Source organism: Dasypus novemcinctus, chromosome 11, assembly GCF_030445035.2.
Source record: "Dasypus novemcinctus isolate mDasNov1 chromosome 11, mDasNov1.1.hap2, whole genome shotgun sequence".
NCBI lineage: Eukaryota > Metazoa > Chordata > Mammalia > Cingulata > Dasypodidae > Dasypus > Dasypus novemcinctus.
In genome coordinates this window covers 109,659,958-109,679,584 of record NC_080683.1, presented here as the reverse complement: position 1 = coordinate 109,679,584, position 19,627 = coordinate 109,659,958, and the positions used below count along the sequence as shown (strand labels likewise).

The following is a 19,627-nucleotide window of genomic DNA, read 5'->3' as shown; positions in this document are numbered from 1 at the left end:
ATTCATGGTTCTGAATCTGTAGTGATGTGTATAGCTCAATGCTCATTATGTTGATATAATGCAATATCTGTGGCTTTCTCCCTCTTTCTTCTGCTATTTGATGTAATTTTACTTTTTAAAAAATGCTATTATGAAAGTACCAGATTTTCCTTTTCAGGTCTTTCAGGCGTGAATTTCTTACCTCTTTTGCCACAAAGCTAGGAAAAAGTAAGAAAAGGTTGGGGAACAGCACTTGAATTGAGTTTCTTAAAGACTGTATCTTTTTAAATCCTTTATCAGAGCTGTAGTTATTTGAAAATAAGATGTCTTTTATCTCTGCTTCCATTTTAAAAAAAGATATATGTGTAGTAATATTAATTTTCACATACTAGATGAACTAACCACGAGTACATTTTAATAGTGTGGGGGCATTCATTTTGAGAATGTTAACGTCTGCTGGTGTATTTGTTTTGCTGCCGTCCAGTGGTTGCTTGTGTCAGCACAGCCAGGGAAGGAGGCCTGTGCCTGATGTGACCCCACAGTCGGCGTTCCCAGGGGTGCTCATCCTAATTGGAAATGAGCATCCACTTTGATTATGTTTCACTATTGATTAGACGATGAGGTTTTCTTCTATGTCTGTCAGATTTTACAATTGTTTCGAATAGCAGTTTCTTAAATTAAAAAATATTAAACCATTAGAGGCAAAAACATGTCAAACGGCATGGTAATCGATTTATTGTCCAGTTCCATTACTTTGTATTTCTAATAATGTGTGTCCAAAGGAATGGATACCATATCATTCTCTAGAAAATTTTAGAGAAAACTAACTTGAATTAAAAATAATTCTGTTCTACAAAAAGCATAGAAAAAAATCCAACCTAGGTGCTAATGGGATGAATTATGTTACAATACACCAAATAGTGGGCACTCTTGATTTTCCTGGAGTATGTACCCTGTGGGCATGTCATGAACCACCTTGAGGAATTGAAGGAGGCAGTTTGGCCATATTTTTGTACAGTTTTAAAAATAAATAAATGAACTAACATTTTGCTTTTGTAGTTTTTAAAATATTTACGTAGAGTAGCAATAAAGTGTAGGACACTCTCACCATGCCTTCATTTCAGATTTTGTGCTTTGTGTGTGTGTGGGGGGAGGGGGACTAAAGTGAAAAAGTTATCAAATCCCTTGTATTGCTATAAAAAAAGATTGGAAACGAATATTTTCTCCTAGTTTATAGAAACTCATGCATTTGATATGATCCTCTTTATATGTAGTACTCATGGAATTTTTGGTGCTTGAAAAATAAAAATTTACTTTTTTCCTCCCCAGAAACGTGCTAAGGGACAAGTGTTATTTGAGAAAGTGTGTGAACATCTGAATCTCTTGGAGAAGGACTACTTTGGACTTTTGTTTCAGGAAAATCCTGAGCAGAAAGTAAGTGAAGTTAATTCAGGTTCTTAGAAAAATTTATTTTTTTTCTTAACTGATTCATGTCAGTATAAAATTTAGCTTTAAAAAAGCCTAATTTTATGTTTTTATCATGTACTTTATGTTCAGTATAGAAATTTGGTAAGTATTGGAATCTTAACTCATGGAGAGAACCAGCTTTACTTATAGGCATTTTATTGTGTTTGTGTGTTTTGTGTGTATGCTTTCCACTTAATATTTATTATGAGCAGACAGTTAGAATGAAATGTCTTATCCATTATATTATTTGAGACTGAAATTACTGATTTTAAAATTTTTATGTTGAAAAGGAAAATACATGCATTAAAGTGAAAGATGTTCATGTGTGTAAAGATTGATGTTCTGGCCATAAAGACAACACAGAGTTATAAAAATGGCCTTATCTCAACTCCATCCTATTCCTGGCTTTTGGTAGTCTGTATAGCGGGAGACTGGTCACATCAGCTCCTATGGTGGCAGTCCCCAGGGTACTAGGACACAGGTATGCTGGGAAAGCAGTGAGGGCAGTGCATTGGTAGGAATGTGAGGAGGACCCCTATGTGCTTTCCTGGAGATCCAGGAGACAGTGTTGGATCTTGGAGAACGAACCTTGGTGGCTGTCTGGGGTGATTGTGCTCTTTTGTCCTGTTGTGAGACAGTTGGGGCAAAAAAAGGGTGAGCCCTGGCCAGATTGAGGTGGTAGATTTGGCCAGGCAGTGACTCTGTGGAGCTCTACCTGATATCAGGAGGACGTTGAGATTGTTTCTGTTGCAGGAGTTTCCCAAGACACTATGTAGGAGGGTTCATGGGTACCCTGATGCTAATTGTAATTCCAGGGAATTCCAGGGGCTTCTCAATTTCAACAGTTTAGATTGTGGCGGTGGATAGCTCTGGTGACCATTCTGTCTATAGGTGCCACGAGCACTTGATCTCAGGCAAGGGGTTACTGCCCAGTGTCTACCATTTGAGCCACAATCAATAGAACAGAATAGTTACTAGACAGAAATAAGCTGTGAAGATTGTTATTTGCACACATGCCATCATTGTTTGTATTTATGTTTCTCACTAATGAAATATAAGGTATTAAGGGTGATAATTATATATAAATTTAGATATCCCCATTTGCTTAGTCTTAAGTCCTTGATACCTAATTTGTGGTTTAGTTCCACATTTGAACTAATGACAATTAAATTGCATGCCTGCCTGCTGAATAGTGTGTGAGTCTTCGAATGCTCTTTTCAGAAGTAATAACATATTAGACGTTGACTAGATAAACTAGGTCCTCTTTTAGACTGTAAACTAGAAAGGGGGCAGGGAAGCTGGGTAATATTTCTAACCATGCACCCTTCCTGTTGTCCCTCAGAGCTGCAAAAGAGAAAATGGCAAGAAATTGGCTATCGTTATCCACTTATTTGAGATTACGTATTGGTAGGGTCTTTTTTTTTTTTTATTGATTTTGTAAAAATATTACATTAAAAAAAATATGAGGTCCCATTCGACCCCACCGCACCCCTCCCCCCCCCCCCCCCGCAACACTCACTCCCATCATCATGACACATCCATTGCATTTGGTAAGGACATCTCTGGGTATCTCTGCACCTCATGGTCATTGGTCCACATCATGGCCCACACTCTCCCCCATTCCATCCAGTGAGCCCTGGGAGGATTTACAATGTCCGGTGATTGCCCCTGAAGCACCATCCAGGGCAACTCCAAGTCCCAAAGGCGCCTCCACATCTCATCTCTTCCTGCCATTCCCCATACTCATCAGCCACCATGTCCACTTTTCCCACTCCATTGCCACCTTTTCTCTGAGGTCCTTGGATTGGTTGTGTCCGTTACACCTCTGTGTCAAGAGGAGGCTCAGATTCCACATGGTTACTGGATGCAAACCTCCTGCTTTCAGTTGTAGGCACTCTAGGCTCCATGGTGTGGTGGTTGCCCTTCTTCAACTCCATCTTAGCTGAGTGAGGTGAGTCCAATAGTTCATATTGTAGGAGCTGGAGTCTGTTGAGGCTCAGGGCCTGGCTATCATATTGTCAGTAAAAAGATTCAATCCCCTAAATATATCTTAAACCCCAATACCAACTACAATTCCAGTAAAGTAGCATGATAGTCTTATGAAAAGAGATCCCCTCTGGGTCCAGTTTCATCACGCAGAAACACCAGCTCCATAGAAGGGCCATCTGACATGGCAGTGAACCCTATCTGCCATGACCGTAGAACCCGTGGGTCCCTTTAGCCCTCAAAGGAACCAATACCTGGGGATTGTATCTACTTTATCTGTCTCTTAGACTCTGCTCAGTTGTGCATAAGGGAAATCCTTCTGACAGCCTCCAGACTCTTTTTTTTTTTTAGAGACTCATAGCCGTATAAACTCATTTCTCCTTTCTATTTCCCCCTTACATTAGATCAAACAGCATTTTAAAGTCATATTATTCTATGTAGACAGGGATATTCTACTGATCCGCATCGAACCTTCAATTCAAGATCATTTTCCAGTTGCATTATCAGTTGTTAGTTGATAGTGATCCCTCGGTGCCAGGGAGGCTCATCCCCGGGTGTCATGTCCCACGCTGGGGGGAAGGCATTGCATTTAGATGCTGAGTTAGGCTTCGAGACTGGCCACATTTGAGTAACATGAAGACTGTCAGGAATTGGTAGAGTCTTAATAAGAGCATTTAATCTTTGTAAAATAGACAATCTAACATGTGAAAAATATAGGATATTATGTTCTATAAATAGGAAATGCTGCATTAAGAAATCTGATATTTCTGGAACACTGGTTTTGCATAGGAAAGAGTGGTATTTAGATAGTAGGATTCACTATTTTTTATTTTGATGATTCCCAATATGCATCTAATGTATATTGATTGTTAGCTGAATCCCAGACCCACATACTTAACTGCCCATTGGACACTACGCTCAATTATCTAAAAGCAAACTTGTCACTTACCCCTCAAACTTCATTTGTTCTTTGAAGAGTATTCTGTATTCCTCCTCTTTTTTTTTTAACCTCCTTCCATTACATATCAGTCATTCAGCAAGCTCTCATTTTCCTTCCTGCCAAATTCCCTCCCCTTTTGTCTTTCTCCACAGCCTTGCAGGTCCATACTTGGTCTCCTTGCACATACTATGCTTTATATTTGGAATGTCCTTCCTATTTATTATCTATTGGAACCCCTACCCTTCCTTAAGATCCAACTTAAGTATCCTACTTTGTGAGGTTTTCCTCACCTGCATTCTGTCACCACCCCTCCTGCTTCCAGCTCATGGCGAGTTGACAGTTCCCTCCATCTGTCATCTAAACATTCAGTACAGACCTTATTTGTGTGTCTGTCTTCCTCCCCATTGCTTTGGGAATTCCATAAAGGTAAAGACTATGCCTAATTTATCTTCATAGTCCCAGTGTATCTAAATGTTAACAAATATTAGGGTGTGGGGCTCCAGACAGGGACAGGGATTGCCTACACAGGGCCTGGAGGTAGGAACCGCTGCCTGCATAAAATCCAGAGGAAGTCTGAGGTCGTTATGGGAGAGGTGAGATTAGGGTGGGGAAGCTGTTATAGGGGTCAGATCGTGCAGGGCCATCTAGGCTATATATATTAAGGCTTGGGAATTTCCTTTTTCCTAGTAACCATTGACTGAGTGAAGCAAGGGTAAGACAGGAATGGTTTTGCTCAAGCACACAAGTGACCTTGATTAAGGCTGTGGTAGTGGAAGTAGGGAAGGGACCAATCTAAGATTTAGGAAAGAGGTAGATTGAATCTGATGATTGGTTGGGTGTGGGAGACAGATCCCAACCAAGAAGGGGCCATTCTGTGAGAAGGGGTAGAGGACCTGATATGGGGGTATGGTGGGGCAAAGGGGATATTGTGAGCACAGTTTCAGGTTAGGTAACTTTTGGAAAGAGCAAGTAAATGAATGGGTTTACTTATGTGCCTTAGTTCAAGAATGGCTGCTAATGTGGAATACGTTATGCCTTGTATAGTGTATCTCAACAGAGTACAGGGGTGGTTTTTTTCCCTGATGGTAATATCATATTTATATTGAGGCCTGTAGTCTCAGGCATACTCATTTATAAAAGGATCTGAGGTGGCTTTTAATCATAAAAATGTTCAGTAAAATAGAAACAGCTATCAATAGCTCATCATTTTTGGGTACTCCCTGTGCAGCAGGCATTGTTTCTAAGCACTTAACACATGTTGTTATGTCATGTGGTCCTCAGAACAACCCTAAAGTTTGTAGGTATTATCATCAACCCCATTTTATAGATGTAGAGATTGAGGCATAAATGAGGGAACTGTGTTAAAGATTCAAATCCAGGAAAACTAGGAAGAAAAAACTTAGATTTTATGGAAACTGCAACGGTTCTGAACTTTTTGTCAGCTAGACAATGTAAAGATTTTATGGCAGTCATAACTGGAAAAGCAGAGCATATCATCTTGCCCTAGTGTAAGTTTTCACATTACCATATTCTGAAAGCCAGCTTCCAAGACTTTACATACGGGGGTTAAGGAGGCTGTGGGTTTTGTTCCTAGTCTCAGTTTCACAGCAGATGTTTCTATAAGGCATCAGTAAATTCAAGAGCACAATCTAATTTATTAAAGGTGATTCTGTGAGGGTTTGTGCCAAAAAGGAACTTTTTCCTTTGTGAAAGAACCACCTGAGAGATAGTTTTCCAACTTAGAACCTATACATTTCTCTCCCACCTCCTTTGTCCCTAGATACATGTGCACATATGTGTGCGCAAACATACACATATACACACAGGCAGCTGGGTCACTGGGCATGCCATGATTTTTCCCTTCCCTGTGCCACCATGAGCTATTGCTCCTGGTGGTGGGGCTGTGCCATCTCTCCTGAGGTATATTGGGGCAGATTATTAACTCTTTGGTCAGGCTAATGTTATCCAAGTATATAGGTTTCCAGCAATCTAGCTCAATCCAACGATAGAGCTTATTGTACCATATCCCAAATACCAGCTGGGCATTTATTAGGAACTGGATAGAAGATACTTCCTGACAAGGACCTGTGGTGTGAATATTTTACATGGCTTAATAAAAACAGATCTGTAAATTTTGAACATGATAAGAACAGTTTAGTGTAGAAATTCCATTATAGAATTGGAGAGTGCTACCAATATTTTGGGTATGGGCAAGGAAGGAACATTCTAAAATAAAAGAAAGGTAGTGGCTCCTGCACAAATGATCATGATGTGGACAAGGAATTTCAAGGTGTTTATAGGTCCAGAATCTCTACATAGGGGTGACTTGCATGCAGTGGTCAGGCTGGAAGGCTGGGTGGAGGACTGTCTGGAAGCTGTGTTTACCCAGCAAGCCTCCTGTTTTTACTTGGATCACGGATTAATTTGAGTTGGTTTTGTGGGGAATGGTGATGGAGATTATGGGAAAGCAGGGGAAAGTTAGGCATTTTTTGGAGGGCGTTTTGTCCTGTTCTAAGAAATCTAGATTTTTACACTGAGGTAAAGAGTTTTAAGTAGAAAGTCCATGGTAAGACTTGCATTTCAGAAAAAGAAATCTGTGCTGTGGAGAGAGATTACTGGGGACTGTAATGAGTAAAGCCCTTTTTGATGACAAGACCCAAGGTTTGGCCATGGAAGGGGATGGCTGAAGTCAAGGAGAGGTTACAGTCATTAAGGCAGAGATTAAAATAAGGGTAAGTTTGGATAGGCTCTCCACAGGATTCTTACAGCCAAACAAAAGTACCAATACTAAACTAGCAACTCATTGCTTGCTTACTTTGTGCTTTCTCTTATGAAATGTAAGGTAAAAATGTCACGTATTTAGGTACACATTTTGTATCTAGGTATTGTTTGACCCTAGAACTTTAGGGAACAGAGTGGTATGTCCTTTCTGAGACATTTGCTTTTCAGAAAATGAATACTCAAATTAAATTAGCTGTATGTTTGTTTATTCATATATAATCTAATCTGATTTTGCATCTTAATATTGTATGTATATATGTAGTTTAGTATAATCTTTATTTTAAAAGAGGTTTTACATTATAGAAAAGTTCCATAGAACGTATGAGGGATTCCCTTGTACCTCCACCTTCCCCCACATCATTCCCTAAGTTTTTTTTTGAAATGTAGCAGTACAACTTATTATGATCTATATCTGTAAAAGCTGTAGAAAAATGACTCACTTGTGGTAAGGACTAACCTAATTACAGTGGTAATCTAAAAAATAAAACCATCCTTGTGACGTTTATCAGTACTTCACACATCTCACAACTCCCGAAGGCTTTAAAGCCAAAAACTTAAGCACAAATCAGAATTAAGAGAAAGTTCAAAATGTTCACAAATACTGAAGGCTTTAAAGCCAAAAAGTTAAGCACAAATCAGAATTAAGAGAAAGTTCAAAATGTTCACATTTGCATGCATTTTTGGCTGAACTTTCAAAGATTCCACATATAACAAAACTAAAACTTTTAATCAAAATCAATATATTAAAAACCTTGAGGGAAGTGGACTTGGCCCAATTGATAGGGTGTCCACCTACCACATGGGAGATCCGCGGTTCAAACCCCGGCCTCCTTGACTCGTGTGGAACTGGCTCATGCACAGTGCTGATGCACGCAAGGAGTGCCCTGCCATGCAGGGGTGTCACCCACGTAGGGGAGCCCCACACGCAAGGAGTGCACCCCATAAAGAGAGCCTCCCAGTGCGAAAGAAAGTGCAGCCTGCCCAAGAATGGCACCGCACACACGGAGAGCTGACACAGCAAGATGACACAACAAAAAGAAACACAGATTCCCGGTGCTGCTGATAAGGATAGAAGTGGCCACAGAAGAACACACAGCGAATAGACAGAGAGCAGACAATGGGGGGAGGGGGTGAAAAGGGGAGAGAAATAAATAAAAAAAAACAAAAAAAACCTTAAAGCTTTGTGACAAACTTACTCTACAGAAGCAAGGAAAACAGTGAATAGTAACAGCAGTATATTTCTAGGAGAGAAAGCAATCACTTATTTCCTTTATCTTAAAACAAAAGTCAGAGTCAACACTTCGGTACACTGACCGAGTTATTTACTGTTTAAGAATTTGCTTTTCAAGTCATCTTTAAAATGTATCTGTCCATATATTTGGATTAAATTAAATTTATACACATTTTGCTCAGAATTCTAATCTTAAGTATAAATCATAACTACCATTTACATTTCTGTGCTTCATCTGAGAAACTTATCTTACAAACAGGAGTTTTACCCTGTTTCTGCAGAATAATTGTCCCTATGTGTAATGTGTATATATTTTTTATCCTACCTCCTTAGAGTAGATAAAATACATTTCTCAAGACATTAAGTTCTTTTGAACTCATACCACCCAAAACAATATGGGAAGTAGTTTCTTATTATTTACGCAGTAAATTATTATTCATATACTAACACAGCTTAATCAGCCTTGCTTTTTAAAATTTTAAACCCATGTAATTTCAGCACTAGGGTACAGGAATATAAGCTGCTTTCTTTTTTATGTGGAACATTTTTTAAAAATAAGTGAATCAAAGCCACAGTTATTTGTATGAAAATTTTCCATGGAGAGAAAATTTAAACTTTCCTTTGATATCATTGTAGTTTCTGTGTTTTTCCTTCTTTCCTGCTTGAGACATTAAATTGGACTCCTTTCAATTCATAGGAAATCTATTATTGTTAATGTTAGAACTTTTTAATGTCTGTTGAAAATTCTTATGTAAACTTTAATATGGAAAATGTTGCTAAAAATAATGTGAAATCAGCAGCATTGCTTTTTTATATGTGGAATTCCAAGGATATATAGTTCTTGTATTCATGTCTAAATGGAATCATCATTAAGAGTTTTGGACTCTCTTGAAAGGAAAAAATATTGTCTTGGATTTTTGATGTTAGCAGGACATGGCATTTAGCCCAGAGATTAAAATGTCATTTGCTGCAAGCCATATTGAAAGAGGAGCTTGTTGGAAGTATAGTTGATACCACAGCTAACTTGATGAAAATTAATTAAAACGGGTATTTCAATACCAGACCATTTCTCCCAGAAACTAGAGCTAAAAAACTCAAGTATTAAACTAAACATTTGTCGCATATAAACTATTCTATAATAAAATTCTATATACAGTCCAGTTAAACTTTATAATACCATGGATTTAGTTAAATCACTAGTTGAATCAGGTTCTCCCAGATGTATAGTGAATGTTTCACTGTAATATGGAAAGCCTGTAACTTTTCAGCTAACACCAGCATTATGGTAGAATTCTTTTAGACCTAAATTAGGCAAAGGTACATTAAAGTGGATCTGTCTCTGTGCTATAAATTCCTATGAGAAAATGTAGATTTTAAACAGAACTACTTTTCTACTTTTAACATTTATAATACAGTGTGGTTGGGTTGAATTTATTAATTTCTTTTACCTGGCAAAATTGACAAGCGCTAAAAGTGAATGGAGGCAGGCATGGCCAGACATTTTGAAAAGCTTCTTACTCTGGGGTTGTAGGGTCCAGTCCGAAAGGGAGTTAGGTGATGTAGATGGGCTGTTGGGACAACTAGAAGGTAGACGTTGTAAACATATCTTGAATTGTTGTTGAAGTCTAGTATGAGGACGGCCCCTGTAGTAGGCAGCCAGCACATACACAGACTGCCCATTGGGGCTGCTGCCTAAGGACTCTAGCTGCTTTTCTCTGTTGGGTGAAAGTGGTCAGCAAGGGGGCTAATGAGACAGCCGGTGCTGGCTTTCTTACGTGTAACTGCAACTGCTTGGTGTGATAGGGAGGAGTTCAGCAAAGAGGTTGGTGCTTGTCAGCCTTACAGTTATATCTGGAAGTGTAGAAGCAGTAAGTGCCCTGCTTGGGCTTTCTGTAGGAGGCTGTTAACAAGTAGCATTACCATGTTTACTCAGTGAAGGCTGAACCTGACAGGCCAGTGAAAGGACTTGAGAAATGTCTCTCTAGATTTGACGTTCAGGAAAAGAACATAGAAAGCCATCTAGGGCCATGCTACTCAAAGACAGGTCTAAGGACGAGCCGCCCTGGCACCACTATAAGTTTGTTAGATTTGGTAAGAATCTTGGTCTTGATATTAGACCTGCTTAATTAAAATCTGCATGTTGACTAGATCTTCAGGTGGTGGTTATACTCCTTTAAGGTTTGAGAAGCACTGACTAATCTGGGGGATGAAAGTTTTTTTGGAGTGGCAGGAAGAATTTTAGGAGTTTGGAATATCATGAAAGCCAAGGGATCCTAATAATACCATATGGTTCATGACCCCAATCAGTGTTCACATATTCAGGCCACTTAGGTAGGATTTAGGCTCTGGCCATCCCTGTTCTGCATGGGCTTCTGTAGGTTCCTTCTAATATTGGCATCTTGAGAATATAAGTATTATGATTCACAGTCAAACTTTATTTTTTCTAGATGCTTCTGTTATTAGAGGATAATTGAGAATCACCTTTAACACTTTTCTGAGTGCCAATATGGAAAAGGTTTTAAGGGAATATCAGAAGACTTGGTGAACCAAGGCTGTTTCACCCTTAGACTTGTGGTGGGATAGAGTAGGATTAAGGAACTTTCCTAGTTAGAACTGATAAAAGGACTTCAGTGTGAAAACTTAAGTCTACAGCTATTTGCTACATTGCTTAGTTAGAAAATGTCCATAATCTTCCAAGGCAGGCGTTTTTAATCTTTTTTTTTTTTTTTTAATTTCTCTCCCCTTCCTGGCCCCCTCCCCCAGGTTGTCTGCCCTCTGTCCATTCACTATCATTCACTGTGTGTTCTTCTGTGTCTGCTTGTATTCACAGGAATCTGTATTTCTTTTTGTTGTGTCATCTTGGTGCATCAGCTTTCCGTGTGTGCAGCACCACTCCTGGTCAGGCTGCACTTTTTTCACACTGGTTGGCTCTCCATATGGGGCGCACTCTTTGCGCGTGGGGCTCTCCTCCACGGGGGACGCCTCTGCGTGGCATGCACTCCTTTTGTGCATCAGCACTGTGCATGGGCCAGCTCATCACACGGGTCAGGAGACCCTGGGTTTGAACCCTGGACCTCTCATGTGGTAGGCAGATGCTCTATCTGTTGAGCCAAATCTGCTTCCCTAGCCTTTTTTTGAACTAAGAATTTCTGTGGCAGTCTAGTGAATTCTGTGGGCTGCTTCTCAGAACAGTATTTTAAATGCATAGCTATAATAAGCCAATTATATTAAACTTTCAAAATATCAATAAAATTATAATAAAGTAATGTTATTTCAAGAGCTGCAGCTACAATAATATCATGTAGAAATATTTGTGATTTCTTTTTGTAACAAAGTTACATGTACTGCTAATATTAGCAGGGTTTTTCCCTCCTTCATTCATAATTGAAGGAAATGCTAAATTTCAATAAGAGATTAGTGAAAATAAAGATGCGTATTCTCCCCACCCCACCTACCTTGCCTAGTTGCGTTCATAGACCCATGATCTCCTGTTTTAAGGTGATTCTTAGTAACACTGGGATTTTAGGACCACCTTTTAACTTTAGTTTACCTCTGTTGGAAGCTGTTAAAGGATTCCTGGTAATTTCTATTAATTTCTTACTTGACCTAATGCTTACTCAGAAGATAAATTTTTACTGAATCCATATTTTGGATGTGGAGTTAGGGGTAGGGAAATGAGACGTGGGGAAGAGGATACCAAATTGAGTGAGTGAATGCCCTTGCCATTAAATAGGTGGCAAAAGACCATTTAAAAAAACAAACAAATGGTAAATTTCACTGAAGTTTGCCATGGGTTTCAGCTGATCTAATTTTTACTTTGTTGCTTATTCTTTAAAGTTAGGAAACACTGAGAAAATCCATATTTTGCCTGATCATGAATTACCTGGAGCTGCCACTAAAAATAGGTATTCTCGGGTCTCTTCCCTGGAGAATGTTACAGTATGTTCCAGGTGGCCCATGAACAAATCTGTCTTTTTAATAGTTTTGCCAGATGAATCCTTAATGACCAGGAAAATTATGGGAAAGCTTTGCTAGATAATACTTTAGTATGTATATGGAAGCATGTGGTCTAAGTCATACTAGTACTTATTTTCATGAGAAGGGATCGTATTTCTATGTCTCGTCTTCATTTCCAAGAAGAGTCTTCACAATAGTAAGGAAGTTTGGGGAGCGGATGTGGCTCAAGCGGTTGAGCGTCTGCTTCCCACATGGGATGATCTGGATTTTAACCCCAGTGCCTCCTGAAAACAAAAAGCAAACAACCAGCAAAACCAACTCAGGGGAGCTGATATGATTCAGTGGTTGAGTACCGGCTTCCCAATATGAGGTCCAGGGTTTAATCCCTGGCCCTGGTACCTAAAAAAAAAAATAGGGACTTTTATAGAAAGGAATGACATTATAAGAGGGTCTGATTTTTATTTCATTTAGCTTGTGAATATAGTGGCTATATTTAGTGAACCCAAAGTCTTATCTATTAATTTTGGGGTATAGCAATATTTACGTAAATGTTAAATTCATTTATATATATATATATATATATATATATATGCCACCTTTATATATATGTGCCACCTTTGGAAATATAAAATTAGGTGAAGAAGTGATTATACATAAAAAGGTCATAGGCCCATCTAATGTTATCATTGCCAGAAAACCATTTATTAAAGGCACTATGTAAAGTACTGTGCATGCGTATTTAATTTTCAGTAAGCACTGAATGGATGAATGGTTGAAGAACTACCCTGTAATGCAAATGCTATGATCCCCATTTTACAGTTGAGGAGATTGAGGCTTAAAGAAGCCAAGGAACAGCACAGGCTCAGGTTCCCAGAGTTGGTGGAAAGCCAGAATTGACTCCAGGTATTTCTGATTCCAAGGTCTATGCTCCCAACTATGTGACTGTCATAGCCATATCTTTTAAGGGCACATCATGGGAGTTGTGTGTCATAATATATTGTGGGTGCATGGGGGTGTGTATGTGTGCACCTGCATGCATTTATCTCATTCTCTGATTTTTTGTGTGAGTCTGTGTGTCTACTTCTTGATCGGCTGAACATTCTTCCTGAAGTGTCAAAACCAAGAAGTTTATTTTTATTATTTTATTTGTTAAAAAGAACTTCATGTCTACTATTTGTTTGTAATCGATACTGCAGATAATAAACTTGTATTTATTTTAAACATCATATGAAATCTGTTATTTTGTTTTTACTTACACCCTTGGGCAGTGAAATTATACCCCACCTATGATCTAAGTACTTATTAGAGCTAATTAAATGAATTAAAAAACTAATAAAAATAATGTAACATGATCATGTATAACGTTGGCATAGACTGGGGGATGAGGTGGGGTGAGACCAGTAGTAGGCAGATGTCACCTTAGTTGACTGGTACTTATTGGTTGCCTGAAATTGCCGAGCTCAGTGGAGGATACAATCCAATTTGGCCCTTGCAAAGGTGTCGTCCTAGGAAGGGGGAAGGCCTGCTTACTCCTGGCAGGGATGGAGCTTACAGTGTGGACTGGAGTGTGATGGGAAAGGGACTACCAGGCAGGGTAATGGAGGGTGTCACTTCTGCTGGAGGTACAAGTAAACTCTCTCCACTTTGTCTCTGGATCAGGATCTGAAATAAAGACAAGAGGCCACTTCAGCCTTCAGAGTTCTGGCTGACCTGTGGAAAGGGATCCAAGAATGACGCTGGGTCTGAATTTGGCTGGTATGAGCTTAGAATCTTGGCTGGGTCTCTAGAGCTCTTTTGGCTTCTCTCCCTCTCCCATGCCATGCAGAAATTTATACAGTGGGTTGGTACTTCAGGTGAGGGTAGAGGGGCCAGGACCCAGGTATGTGGCTGCCAGTACCTTCCTTAGAAAACAGCAAGGTCTCTTGCTCTTTTGGAGCAGGCCTCCAAAACACTGGAGCTTTGTAAGGAACTATCTAGGCCTTTAAGACTGGCAGTTTCCTCTACTCACTTCTTTCTCTGTGTAATGTTCTAGGGGAATTTCTTTTCTTTTCACTTGGCACCAGTTGTCTCTGATTCAGTTTTTCTTGCTGTGGTTATTTCCTCCCTGGATGAAAATGCCATTGACTTGACCCTCTTCGCCTCTCCCCGACCTTGCTCCCGATGGGGCTGGCTGCTGAATGATGTGTTTTTCTCATTCTTGGGCCTCCCCATAGCCGGCCGCTTGTGAGCCCGCTGCTGTGTGGGCAGCAGCTGCAGAGTGTGGAAGCTGAATGCCAGGCTCTCTTCTGAAGGGAGAATGAGGGCTAAGCATGAATGTGGCCCTGGAGGAACTGGGAGAGGGTCCCCCTGACCCTTTACAACAGTGTTCCCTGCAGCTGGGACACCAGTCACATAAAAGCAGACCAGGCTCCAGGAGCTCTTCGTTGAGAGATTTGAATAGAACCCACGTTAGGACAGAGTCATGCGCACCTTGGGTCCTGACTGCAGGCGATGGCGACAGAGGATAGTACCATCCGCAGGGGTCCCTGCAGCCCTGCATTCAGGGCTTACTCTTGTTACAGCTCCTTAATTGTGTGAGTTAATGCTTTGTTGTACCAGTGGTTCAGCACCCTTTTAAGACGCAGGCTATTCCTTTTTCTGCATAACCATCTGTCAGTCCCCTCTGTTGCATTATACAATTTCAGGAAAGAGCCAACCCGAGTTGGCTTTAGGAGTTGAGATAATTGTTTGTAGCCTGTAGCTTCCAATTCACATTTTATTCTTCATGGAGACAATTATTGGCCTTGTCCGTGTTCTCATTTCAGCATCTGCAAGGTCTGTTTGCTGACAGTTCTACTGCAGAAAAGATTATATGGAGAAGTGCCATTTGATTTCAGATCCAAGAGAATGAGGCCTATGAGACTGACCTTAAAAGTGTTTGGATATTTTATTTATACAGTACACACATAAACACTTTACAAAACAATCCAACATGTAACCTAGTGGAATAATAGTAGCTGAAAGCTGCTTTGAATAAGATTTTATTAAAATATGCTTACATTTAAATAAGTGTATTAACTGTAAACTCTTCAAGGTTTGGATTCTAAAATATTTCTTATGGATTAATTAACTGTTTTTCTCCCCTGCAGAGCTGGTTAGATCCTGCAAAAGAAATAAAGAGACAGCTGCGAAGTGAGTATTTAAATAACCATACTTTGAAGTTGTTTAATTTTTATACTTATCCATTTCCATCTTTAATAAAGTCCATATGCATGTATACTAGAATAACTAGTAAGTGATAGTGTGGAGTGATCAGTTCTGTTTTGCATTTGTATCCTATAGGAAGCTAAGAATACTAGTAATTTTTTTGTGGAAGGCTGAGTGTTCATACTGTAAATGGCTTAGGGACTCCTACTTGTCAGGAGTTATAGACTATATCCCTAAATATTCCCTCACAATGTTGCACTATGAAGTAACAGCTGACCTTTTGTTCTGGGAAAAGAATGGGAAGCTGCTTTTCTGTAATTTTCACTTTTTATGTAAACTTTGCAATAGGTGGCTCTGTTGTCTATTGCTTTGCCTATTTCCCTTTGACACATTTAAATAGTTTAATAAACAGACCTTGGATCCCAAAGACACATAGGTCCACTGTAGGCTGGATGGCCTGGAGTAAAGATTCCAAAGTAGAGAGCCGGTGGTACAGCCTTCTCTGTTCTCTATTCTAGGTCAAGGCTCTTCACATGTCTCTCAGGCCAAGGCCCCTGGGTGTGCCTTTGGGGCTGGGTTTGTAGGTAGGCCTGCTTGCCCTTTCTCCCACTTCTGCACTCATTCTCATTTGTAGAAGCCCCAGATTCCTTACGTGGTCCCTCTAGCTGGCTTGGTGCCCTTCTAGGTTCTGCCTGCACAGGTTGCTGTGCCTCTGGCCTCTTTGTCATGGCTGAGCCAGGAACCATGGTCACACAGAGGAATCCCTGATAAGGGGATTCAGTTGTGTGATTCACTTGAGGGTCTGTGAGTGAGTAAAACAGGAATGATGGGGAGCCAGGAGCAGCTGGGATTTTCAGGCAGGAGAGTGAATGAACACTGAAGGATGGTTGTATTAGTCAGCCAAAGGGGTGCTGATGCAAAATACCAGAAATTGGTTGGTTTTTATAAAGGGTATTTATTTAGGGTAGGAGCTTACAGATACCAGGCCATGAAGCATAAGTTACTTCCCTCACCAAAGTCTATTTTCACATGTTGAAGCAAGATGGCTGCCGACATCTGTCAGGGTTCAGGCTTCCTGGGTTCCTTCATTCCAGGGTCTTGCTGCTTTCTGGGTTCAGAGTTCCTCGCTTTCCAGAGCTCAAGCTTCAGCATCAAACTCCAACATCAAAAGCCCCAACTCTGTCCTTTGCCATGCCTTTTATCTGCAAGTCCCCACCCACCAAGGGGCGAGTACTCAATGCCCTGCTGACATAAAGAGTTTTACTTGATTAAGGAATCAGGTAAGCTTCTGAATCCAATATAATCTCATATGTCCAGAGGAAAAGACCAGTTTACAAATATAATCTAGTATTTCTCTTTGGAATTCATCAATAATATCAAACTGCTACAGTGGTCAACTCCTGAGATGCCCTCTGGACTATGGTGTGAGGTCCCCTGGGGGCGACTGTCCCCCAGGGTGCTGGCCTGCGGAATGCCCTTTCGACTGATGGATCATTCCGTAGCATCAAGACACTGGAGCACTCCATACTTGCCCTTCCATTCCTTTACATCTTCTTTGTCTTTCTTTCTCATTTTAGTTTCTCCACATTTGTTTTCTTCATTTTCTTTTGTTTTCTCCCTTCTCCCATATTATCTCCTTTTTTATTCTGAGTTCTTACCTTATTTCTTCCATTTCTCATCTTTTCCTTTTCAGAATGTCTTTAATTAGAATGACCAAGCTTCCTTGGACGCAGGACTCTCAGGACTAAAATTGGGACTGGCATACTGGAATGGTGGGCTAGTTGCCCTATTTTTGACCATTATCCTGGCTTTCCAGCAGTTCTTGTCTCCCTTTCTCCCTCCTTCCCCATTCCCTCTGCTCCTTTCTCTTTCCCAAGTATATTTGCTTCATGATGGAAAAAGGGGGAAAAAGTTAAAATAATACAGTGATTCATTATGCTGACATTCTGGAAGAAACTGTACCAGGAAGCTTTGGAGCTTTTTCCTTTATCCCTTCCTCAGTTGTGATGTGCTCTGCAAAATGCATGAATTCAAAAAATCAGGAATACTTGGTTTCTGTGCTTTCTCTGAAACCAGATCTGCCAAGTGACCCAATCCACAGAGAGGATCACCCCTGAAATCTGACCGATGTTCCATCCAGTGTTTCCTAGTGTTTTGTTTTTGCTTTTGTTGGATTGTTTTCGTGTGCTACTTATTTCAGAGCCATGGGGATTTCCTAACTTGTGGAAGGCAAGACTCTTAGTGATTGTGAATCATATTATTAAGTTTTGATTATTTGTGAAGTTTTTAAGGAGTGATTTCAGAACTTTTGCCCTTGTGGCTTGGCAGGAGGAATAATGGTAAAAAAATAAGATTGACTTTTTCGAACTTTTGGAGCCAGTTATTGAAATGGCATCCGGTACTCTTAGAAAGTAGGCAAGGGAATGAAGTGTAGCTGTTGTATTTGCCCTTTCGTTTCTGCTTGTGTTAAAATGGGCTAGAGAACTGCTTGTTTAATCTTAGTCCAGCCTCTGCTATGATTTTATTGTTATTTTTTTTCAGTTAATAGGCAGTAAAGTTAAATATTTATCTTTTTTGTATTATAGCAACTGATAACCTAATGATTCCTGTTTAAAATTTACCTGAAAATCTTTGTTCTCAAATGTAGACAAATAGGGCTGTATAGCTGTATATGACTATATATCTGAGGCTTGCTTATCATTAATATGTATGTAATTCTTAGGATGGACTATTTTCATATATCTAGGTGAAATTTATGGTAAATATAATTAAAGTTTAATTATTGAGGCCTGTTAGCATTATTGGTGCAGTTCAACAACTTTTGGAATTAGAAATATGTCCTGAAATATGTGTTCTCTTAGAAACTTACCCTGTAGTCATGTCCAGGTGAGCATTGTGCTAGTGTTAATACTTAGAAATAAAATAAACCAGAAGCGATTTAAGAAAAGGTAATCCTGTGATGACTTTGCTAAATTATGGATTACCCATTCTCTTGAAGAAGGGCTTTGTACTAATGTTTTTTTCAGATATCTTTTATTTTAAAGTTTAACGACTTCTGTTTTTGGTCCATGTCTAATGGTTTTGTGGTAATTGTGAAGCTAAAATATGTTATTAAAACATCTGATATCCCAATTCCCTTTGCCATTTCTTTCCTGCCTTCTGGCTTCACCTCTTATCCCTTAACTTTCCTGTCATTTGGAACTTATTCTTTGCTTAAGAGGGTGTTTCGCTATCTCTGAGTTGGAGCTGTCACCTCCACACAGCTCATCTCATTGCTCACATGAGGATAAGATATTCAGGAAAAGATTACCTAGAGTTTCCTTATGGCTCAAACATGCTTTTGAAAAAATACATTTTAAAGGGATTTCCAAATCTGTTTTTTGTCATGACCTGTATTTCCTCAAAGTCAGCCTGTCATAAACACCTCCGTAGAACAAACAGCATAAAACTAATGCTCTTCTTTTCCCTTTGCTCTGACACCATCAGGTTTATGGGCTGTTAGGTTTGAGATTATGGCATTGTCTCCAATTTCAGCTCCCTTTTTCTTGGAAGACACTCAGCAACTCCTACCCATTCTTCCTTTGTTGTACTCTCCCCCATCTGGATTTTCCCAGGGTTGTTCTCCTAGTGTTAAGATCTTTTTAAAAAAAACTGAGTTAGATAATTAAATCACGTGGAGAGGAGGAAAGTTGGCATAGGTCCTGTTTTGTGTGTATCTTCCGTGCACAGGCTAGAAGTTGATGCTTCTAGTGATTGGGAAATTTCTCATTCACCACAATATGAACCTCACTCTCGTAGGGTAGCAATACAGTCACCAAGGACAGTAATCCCAGAATTGAGTGCTGATGGTGGGCTGGTGGAAGTGCCTGCACCATGTAGGGTTATCTGACAGAGCCTGGTGCCACAGGCCAAGAGACATCATCTCTCTTGATATTCAGGAAAATCCTATACCTCATTTTAAATGTGTTGCATGTGTAAAGCAGAACTGAAATCTGCTTCCTGAGTTCAGCTGGATAGACTTTACTAGTGGAATAGTGATGTATTAAGGCAAAACCCAGCGAGAGAGAGTTGAGTACCTAGCCATTTAAAAAAATATTTGT

At 39.8% G+C, this 19,627-nt stretch overlaps 1 protein-coding gene across 28 annotated transcripts in view; it reads left to right on the top strand.

The window, feature by feature from the left end:
* Positions 1–19,627, top strand: part of EPB41L2 (erythrocyte membrane protein band 4.1 like 2) — a 226,386-nt gene that overhangs the window by 139,606 nt on the left and 67,153 nt on the right. For all 28 annotated transcript variants that reach the window (XM_058307454.1, XM_058307461.2, XM_058307458.2 and 25 more), the window contains exons 4-5: positions 1,309–1,413; positions 15,470–15,512. In XM_058307454.1, coding sequence (XP_058163437.1) covers positions 1,309–1,413; positions 15,470–15,512 — 148 coding nt within the window. The remainder of the gene's footprint in view (positions 1–1,308; positions 1,414–15,469; positions 15,513–19,627) is intronic.